This window comes from Austrofundulus limnaeus, unplaced genomic scaffold (genome assembly GCF_001266775.1).
Source record: "Austrofundulus limnaeus strain Quisiro unplaced genomic scaffold, Austrofundulus_limnaeus-1.0 Scaffold1490, whole genome shotgun sequence".
Classification (NCBI taxonomy): Eukaryota; Metazoa; Chordata; class Actinopteri; order Cyprinodontiformes; family Rivulidae; genus Austrofundulus; species Austrofundulus limnaeus.
This window is the reverse complement of record NW_013953892.1, coordinates 11,142-20,543: the sequence shown is the minus strand read 5'-3', so window position 1 is coordinate 20,543 and position 9,402 is coordinate 11,142. Positions and strand designations below refer to the sequence as shown.

Sequence of the window (9,402 nt, the reverse complement as noted above, 5' to 3'; positions counted from 1 at the left end):
TTTGTTTATTTCAATGTATTTATTTTTAAAGAACCAATACGAATTGGGGATGTTTCCAAAATGGGTACAATGATTAAAAAAACTGACCATTTTCATTCTTCTCCACCCTGCCTGTCACATTGGAGCTAAGGCTCTGTATTTACGAGTTTAAGTGTGCATATTTTGGGGACGTCCTGAGGAGACTTCCCGCTCGTTCTGTAGGTAGAATGATTAAAAACCGGAGGAAAACCAGGTGGAGCAGTTCTTTTGTTTGAAATGTATAAGTATGTGTGTGTGTGTGAGATGTTCAACAGGGTTTGAGTGTATCTGAGGTGGACTGATTATTGCACTCCAAGATTTCAAAGAGGAGGAAAAAAAAAAAAGGCTCAAACAATGAAAAAATAAAATAAAATTAAAAATAAACCTACTGGTCCTTGCACCCTGCCAAACTAAAAAACTGCCACACGTTTCTTTGTGAATAAATATCGACATTCACACTCAGTGAACCCCTTAATTCAAAAGTGACTTAAAGCGAGTGAAGAGTACAAGGAAAACATTACTGCATTTTTCAGGTGAATCTTTCAAGTTCTGTGCAAAAAAAAAAAACAAAAAAAAACTGAAAATAATAATAAAAGACAGTCACGAAGTGTTCAATGTTTTGTTTTCTTTAAAAAGGCCCGATCGTTGTAATAATTAGAGGACATTAAAAAAGTAATTATGACATTTGTGTAAAAAATAAAAATTCACATAATGGAAGGTATTATCCCATAATTACAACTGAAATAAAAATAGTAAGAAAAAAAATATAAGGAGGATGGACTCGTGGAAAAAATCAGGCCCGTGGTTGTACAGTAGAACCGGGAGGCGGGCCCTTCTGTGTGCTTTGACCTTCCATTCGTTGTTTCAGCTGGTGGATCCCCAGATTTAGTTTCGTTTGATCGTTCCATTGCTCTCTGATCAATTAACCATGATTCACTGTTTAGAAATCACAATAATTACTCTTCTTTTTTTTCTTTTTTTTTTTTTTAAATCTCCTTGTGTTGGAAGATTCCAGACTAGATGCACATTAAACTGATGCACTGATGGGCAGCCTACTGCACGCAGCAGTTGTGGCCGTTGGTATCTTTGAACCTCAGACGCATTTTGGGTCTGTATTTCTCGAGGTAAAGCAGCTGTTTGGAGTTGAAGGCTCCACGTCTCTTCCTACAAAAAGCAGAGGAAAAAAAAAACGTTTCAGTAACTCAGTCACACTCCATGAACCACACAACCTTTTCTGGAATGTGTTTGTTTACCTGTTGATAGTTTAAATTCCTGTATCTTAACTGCATCTAGGGACTAGTTACGATAAAAAAAACAAAGGGGGAAGTTTTCAGTGAACTGGTTCCTCTGCTTAATTGGGGCCTTCAATGTGTTGACAAATTGTAAAATGCCATTTATGAAGTCAGCCTCGAAAATTTCTCAAAACATTTGCAAGAGTTCTCCGTGTTCTTGTGTGAGTCACGAAGCCTTGTTCTCATGTCTCTGAAATTTTAAACATGTCAAAAAATTCCCACTGCAGGAGTTGTATGCAATTAGAGCCTCTCATTTGTTTACTGCATGTCTAGAGGATTAGTTGTATTTTTGTCAATCTGCATGAAGGCTCCCAGCAAAGTTTGTGCAAATGTGTCATTTTGCATGATTCTAGGTAAAAAAATAAAAGGTGTATTTTTCCTAAAATTTGGGAATTTATACTTATAAATTTATAAAAAATATTTAAAACGCTGTTAATAAATACCATCTGGTGTTGTTGTATCCCCACTCTTGTGTAATATCTAATAAAAGCAGATTCTAAATCCTGATGGGAGATTCAAAAACAAACTGCTCCGGTTTTATGTAGAAACACTATTTTCACTGAGACATTCCAATTATTGGTCCAACTATATAAAAAGGGCTGTAGTGCAGATAGTCTTAACTCATGGCACTTACTTTCTTTTTGAATTATATTARGTTTAAACATCAAATACAAGAAACATTAGATTAAAGCACACATCTAGATTTGAACACTGTATAAGACCACAAATACTTGCTGCTTGAGTTTGTCAAATTTTCTGTGTCCATTGGCTAACAAATAAATAAACAAAAAGGTGTAGGCCACCGCACAGCCTGCTAGCTTAATAAAAAAAACTTTACTAAGAAGTATTTGCATTTCATGTATTATGTTTGCATTTGGCCCGCAGCCCTCAAATCAATTTTCATTTTGGCCCTCTCAGGGAAAATGTTTGGGCACCCCTGGTTATACATTAAAATAATGATATTGAAACAAAGGTTTCCAGGGATCGTTTAAGCACTTTTTAAAAAATATATTATAAAGTGACTCAATAAAGGTGGCTTCATGGTAGTTTCCTGGCAAAAATGGGACCAGTTAGGAAGACCCAAACTTAAACGTAGAAAAAAAATAAATTGCTTTGTTGGGGACAATCATTAAAAAGCTTGTCAACAGAAAATATTAACCCAACAGCCCAAAGGCAACAATCACCATGTTTAAGACTGACTAACGCACACCCAGTTTGGCTTTTTAAAGATTAAACCAAGAAAAAAATAATAATTATACATTTTGAACCTACACAATATTCATTAAGTAAAAAGTTTCAAAAGTACTTACTGCCTTATGAACTGCACGGCATCCTCATACTTCATTCCTCCCTCGATGAGGGCTAAGGCCACCAGGACTGGAGCTCTGAGATGTAAAGAAATCCACCAGTCCGGTTCAAGTAGATGGTGAGACCAAGAAGAGAGAGAGATATGCAGATTAAATACCAAAGGTAGAGAGCTCCATAGTAATGTGGTGGTGAAATCTGGGATGGGATGAAGGTTAAACCTGGGAAACAGGCCTGGGAAATCAACAGGAGGTGCACAAGTTCACAGGTGCCCTGCTGAGGTGCTGTGCTCACACTCAGTGCCCCACACACATAACAAACATATAAAACTGCGATAGGTTACAGTAAGAGTCTAGTCTTTCTCACCAGAGGGAAGATAGTGGGAAAAAGTAAATATAAGAGCTTTCAAGCCTGCTTGGCAGATCACGTCTAAGCACTAGCATTTCCTTACGCTGCTCTTCTTGTGCAATAATTCATTAAGGAACAGTATGTGAAACCAGACTGGAGAAAACGGGAGGAAAATGTGTGGAAGGAGGAAAAACAGCACATAGGTGCTGCTTGCTACCACCTATTTTAAAGCACGGGGGGGTACAATTCAGAAAATGCCAATCTGACCGATACAGGCAATTATACAACCACTGGAATGTCACAGCGACGCAAAACACTGAAGAACGGAGGGGCTCACTGTGCACTTGTGGTCAGGAAAGACATTTTCACACTACTTCGCCCACATTGTGTGCTTCTGCCTGCATTGTTTTCACACTTGTGTTGCTCAACGCAACTCCACAGTAACTAACTGTCGCGCCGCCGTGCGAACACAACGGTGCGTTTCTTCACATCGCATCAGAGTTCAGCTTTTAATCAGAAGGAGGAACTAACTGTTACTAAAGATAGACCATCTAAACAGCTGCGTTTACGAAGACGAGTGAAAGAGAGAAACAAAAAAAGTTCAGGATAGATGGAACTGGTGTGCATTTATGATGACAAGACACAATCGGCCCAAGCTGTGTAATCAGTACTGAAGAAGCAACAAGCGGTAAACCTGCCAGACGACAAGATTAGACTTTTCAGACACCCGTAACAAGTCAGTGCTTCCTTTGGCCGTGTGTGTGTGTGTGAACTCACTGACCCCACTCAACAGAAGTCACTGTTAAAAGCAATTAAATTGGGCTCTTGTCTGGCCAATAAAAGCTGTACAAGAAGCTCAGCCAAATGGGATGAATTAGATGCGAGAAGCTGATTTCTAACCCCAAGGAGAAAAAAAGTGAGCCAATGAGCTCAAATCTGCAACACCAAACGAATGAATGAACAAATGCTTTTCATGCTCTTTCCATATGCATGTAGCAGTTTGTGTTAGTGATGAATCAGGATGACCAGCTGGCTTTGAAGCAGGGGACACATTAGTGTGAATTTTTTTAAAACACTATAATAAAACACGCATACCGGCCTAGGCCTGCCACACAGTGCACAGCAACGCAGCAGCCAGGATGCTCTCGGAACTTGGTGTTGAGCAGCTTGAGCCAGTCATCCACAATCTGCGTGGGAGGAGGGGCTCCGTCATCGAAGGGCCAGTCCTGGAGAAGAGAAAGCACAAAATCAAAATGAGTCACTCAGTGTGAGTGAGGAAAGCTGTCACGAAAAAAGGAAAATCTGGGCTTGGACTCTTACAAATACTTGTATCCCCTCTTTCTCTACTGGAGCCTTATCGTAGGTGGCGTCACAAACTCTCACCAGTGTGTCCACCCCAAACTTCTTCAGCTCCTGAGAAACATTAAATAAAGGATTTACCATTAGAAGGCCATTTCAGCAAAGATGCCTAAAGACGACGGAGCTTTCTTACCTCTGTGAACTTGTTGAGCGTGGCATTGGTGGGATTGTGGGTGATGAGGAACCTCATGCACTCGTAGGTAATCTCGACTGCAGCGGGGCGGTTCATGTTGGCAAGACGGCTTTAAAAAACAATTACAATAAAATACTCTTACAAAAAAAGACTTTTGGCTCAGAAGTCAGCAAAGACTGCTAGGAGATTTGTACATTTAGGGAGGGGTAGAATAAATAAAAATGACAACACGTGAAGGATGGGTCAAGTCTGTGGGATGATGAACACAAGATTTAAAAAAAACTAAATCCACAAAACTTTGGGATGTGAGGGGGGGAAAAACAAACAATTTTAAAAATGAAATTTAAAAAAAAAAGATGACACTATCCAGGAGTCATCCAATGAGTTTACCCCATTCAGGAGAGCTGTTTGTGATTGGCTATTAAAGGAGAAAGTAGAAAGCAAATATTTTTTCGTATTGGTTGCGACAGGACGGTGCTGTCAGGCCAAGGACTACGCAATATCCCACGAGGTCTTTTGGAAAAAGTCAGCAGTTCCTTTTGTGCTGCAAATCAAGGGGGTTTCTGGGTAGCGTAGTCCCTGACGGGGCGGCCGATTCACTTCTCCACAGAGGTGAGGTGCTGTGCCTGGCAGAATTCTCCGGTCACACACGCCATATAGGTACGGTTGAAGTCAACACAGAAACCCTGGGAAGAGAGAAGAAACAAGTGACTAACTAAATTCTGTTTTACTATCTATAAGAAAGAAACTTCATAAAAAGATAAAAATAAATAAAATGTTTTTCACTGAGTAGCTGGAATGTTTAATAACATGGACAAGTATCACCCATTTAAGTAATTATTACATTTTATAAAGTGTGTTGCAGTAATGATAACGTTAAATTCCAACAGAATTTGATTTTTACATTTAAAAAGTTGCTAAATATAACTATAGGTGTAAATATAATGCAATGTTTAGTTTAGCGGTGTCCCAATAATACCAGCATTTTACACTTGATGAAAACGCTCTGATATTTGGAGCCAGTATTGAGACCACATTTGATACCTTTTTGAACGTCAAGTGAAAAGTCTGTCAGTTCCATGCTTCACAGACGTACAAGTTCAATGAAAATTGTATTTGTTGTTTTTATTTATTTTAAAATGTTGCAACAGCATATCATGTGATAATATTTCTAGTCAGGGGGGCTGTAGGTCTATAAAGGAAGGAGACCCACCTTGTTCTAAATAAAAGAAATGTGTCTTTATAGTCACTGTATAATGCTTAGGTTCCAAGTACTTATTCGGTACCGGTGCTCTGTAGTGGCAAGTACCCAAACTGAAGTATTTGTACTCTGAGAAAACAAGGACATCCCTAGTTTTATTCTTTTTAAACTGTTTGTTTTTATGTTGTCAAAGCCCAATCTAGGTTGGCATTGCAAATTAGCCCAGGCTATAAATGTTGTATTCTATGGTATTTGTTAATAATTGACACTTGTCCTTTATATAAACAAACGATAAAAATAAAAAGGAATATGCGCAGGAATTTCTCAACTTGTTTAATAATTTTCCAAGAATTACTGAGACTCAAGCTAGTAAAAAAWTTTAATTAACAATTTCAGACATGTTTCATTGATTTTTAATTGAGAACAGTCTGTCCCCATGCTACGGTCAACACATGCACTCGTGTTTACAAAAAGGTCACCCYTTAACTGTGTTTGAATTGCCAGTTTTACCTAAATTAAAAAAGACCTAAGATGTTTACCTGCACTACATTTGCCAGAACAAAGAACCCAGCACCATCATATGGAAGACATTTGACAGCAGCAATTCAGTCTGATTTAATTGGGCAGAACATTTTAGTGGCAAATGTAAATTTATAATATAATCTTATACCCACTGTAACATGATCGATTTAAACAGACTGGATTTTGACTTATGCATATTTTGTTCAATTTGCAAGACCTTTTTTATATTTTACCTCTGAAACACACCCTCTCGCAGCTTCTAAAAAATTTCCTGACTTGCGCAATTATGTAACCTGCATTTACCTTAACATGAGTCTGGAGAAGCTTTGGAAAATTCTACTTTTCAACACTTAAAATTACTTCACCTTTTGATTATAATGCTGTAAATTCACCACCTGTCACCTAAATGCAAACTAATAATATGAACAGCAGGAAACGTGAACAGAGTCACTCAAAAGAACAGGTAATGTCTGGTCTGCAACTAGTTTCGGAGCAGTCGAACGCCTGCCAAGTCCTTGACAGTCTAAACCCAACCGCCACAAACTGGCTGGAACTGTCTTAGGGCAGCATTCGAGGGAGGTGTGTGTGTGTGGGGGGTGGGGGTTGGGGGACGGGATGAGGGCAGGCTATCACGACACCGGCTGCGTACACAGAGCAGTGGGTGGTAAGAGACTCGGACTTTGGCACCACGTTACAGGCAGTAGTCACAAGGTGAGGATTAAAGGGTGGGCAAAGAGTCAATAGGTTCCAGCATTTCAGTCCCACGCTATTTTTTATTTCAAACCTGAAACTTTTTGCCCTTATCCAACTGCTCCATTTTTACACAGGTCACTGAARTGAGCCTGAGGACTATGTTTTCCCCGTTTTAAATTTTGACTCAACTTCACCATTATTCCAAGTACAATTTATAAAAATGTTAAYTCAATAGGGGTGCACCAATAAATTGGATGGCTGATTTATTGGTCCCAATTTTTCTTAATTTTGGGTGATTGACTGATACTTAAAGCTGATTTTATCCAATCAATCTWATTTATCTCATCTCTGCAAACGTCTGAAAATCAGCCACTGTCCATAGGTTCTACGTAGCTGTGTGTGTTTCTCATTCATTTTAGTCAAACAAAGTTTTCTACATGCACTGCTCCTATCCTACATGAGGCCATTGCTAAAAAAACACAACTATTTCAGTTTTACTCCCACCAATCTAACACACTGCCACCTGCCAACCACAGTGTCACTGTCAAATAAATTCARGAACCTACTCTAAATTCTGAATTTATTTTTTGTGCTTGGCAACAATCCCAAGAGCACATAAAATGGCCTCTGTGTTTTTTTCTTTTTATGACAACCAAGATTATCTGTGATGCTTTTAATTAACACCTCTGAGCAGCTGTAAACAGAGTGGCTGCATGCAGACCGCTAAAGACTAGACAAAGACTGGGTAGACCTAAGGTTGGCCTTCATCACAGAAAAAAAAAAGAAAAGAAAAACAACGACTAGCAGGTTTCAAGAAGAGGCAGTTACAAWGCTCGTTGTCTCAACTGTCACAGGTGCAGAGTACACAGTTAAAAAAAAAACTGAATTGTGGTTGGTTATACACATTCACAAAAAGTTCAAAATAGTTATTTTAAAAGTTGATGACTGTTMATAACATTAAGCTTTGTTTAAACGCAATCATTTTACATTTTGTACAAACTCAAGACACTTTAATCACTCACTGACTGTGGCAGCATAAGTTCACTATTTTGCCATCAGAACATATAAAAATAAGAAGTTGGTGCTTTGCACAGAAGGCATCCATTTGACTTCAGACCTGACTAAGCTTCTTAAAAGAGAAGCGAGTACACTTGRGGTAACACCAGCTCTGTCCAGCTGCCATCAACACTGTTGGGAAAGGCATGCAAATTATGCTTGAAATTTGCAAACTGGTTCTGCAGTTATGCACTGCGTAAATGAGGGAAAAAGTTTGTAACAGCCTAGCCCCCCAAAAAAATTAAATAAAAAACAACCAACACACACACACACACACAGACACACACACACACACACACACAGGAAACAAGCTGTGGAGACAAATTCGCACTGAGCGCTGTTAAATAAAAACAAGCCAACAGTTGGTGGTACTTAACATGTAAGTGTGTATGTTATCGTTGTGCATAAGTCAAACTGGCAGCTGCTGTCATTTAAAAAAAAGACTTGTTACATTTTTCTGTCCAATWAGAGGGTGCTCCTAATTGGTTTAAAGCAATGTCAACAGCACACACAATTTGTCAAGTTGAGAATTAAAAATAGATAAAACATACTTGAGGCCTACATACATTTTAGTAGTCAGACAAAGTTTTAGAGCACCAAGGTTTTAAAAATAACGCAGGTGAATCCATTATTGAATTTAAAAATGTCTTTATCAAAGTCAGTGTATGTTCACTGACAAAACAAGTTAAGCCCCCAGATGAATGCTAGTATTTTATAGGGCATTGTATTGGCAAGAATTTGGTGATATGRTACATATGAAGCATGACACGGCTCACAATACAATATTTTGCGATATGTAGGGATACTGTAAGCAAGGCAATGTTGCGTTTTTTTTAACTCAACATGTTTTAAATGTATTTTCTAGGTTTCATATTTATTATTTTATCCATGCTTTCAATGGTTAGGCCAAATGTGCCATTAAAGAGTTTGATWATATATTTGTGGCAGCTTAGATTTATAATAATGTATTAGAGGGGCTGGTGGCACGGCATGGCAGCCCTGCCTTAGTCTTTGAAACTGGAGATATTTTGTTACCAATATTATTTTTAAACTTTAAGAAATGTCTTAATGAAATTCACTGAGATTAAATGTAGTTGAAGCTGCATTTTTTTATTTTAATAAATTTTATTGAACACAACAGAAGGTAACAAACATTAAAATAACGTTCTTACACTGAAAGGAGTGGGCAGAAGTATACACTTATTAGCCCACCCCTTCTCCTGCAACCTTATACGCATCACTTCTAGGGCTGCCACGATTAGTCGACTAGTCACGATTATGTCGACTACTAAAATAGTCGACAACTAATTTAATAGTCGATGCGTCGTTTTTTTTTTTTTACTTTAACTTTGTTTTTCTCCAAACTGCTGCGGCATCTTCCACTTCCGCGTCTGCCTTTCTGTTCTTGACACGCATTAGTGCAGCAGTGGGTAGGCCGCGCGCACGCATGCGTAAGGACGCGTTCACACAGACAG

General features: G+C 38.5%; 1 protein-coding gene across 1 annotated transcript in view; it reads right to left on the bottom strand.

Moving 5' to 3' along the window:
* ptp4a2b (protein tyrosine phosphatase 4A2b) overlaps positions 1–9,402 on the bottom strand; it is a 17,310-nt gene continuing 7,908 nt past the window's right edge. Inside the window, exons 2-7 of the mRNA XM_014032593.1 lie at positions 4,846–5,141; positions 4,456–4,564; positions 4,284–4,376; positions 4,059–4,189; positions 2,621–2,695; positions 1–1,182 (exon numbers count right to left, since the gene is read on the bottom strand). Of these exons, the coding sequence (XP_013888047.1) occupies positions 1,071–1,182; positions 2,621–2,695; positions 4,059–4,189; positions 4,284–4,376; positions 4,456–4,564; positions 4,846–4,850 (525 nt within the window). The 5' untranslated portion in view covers positions 4,851–5,141 and the 3' untranslated portion in view covers positions 1–1,070. The remainder of the gene's footprint in view (positions 1,183–2,620; positions 2,696–4,058; positions 4,190–4,283; positions 4,377–4,455; positions 4,565–4,845; positions 5,142–9,402) is intronic.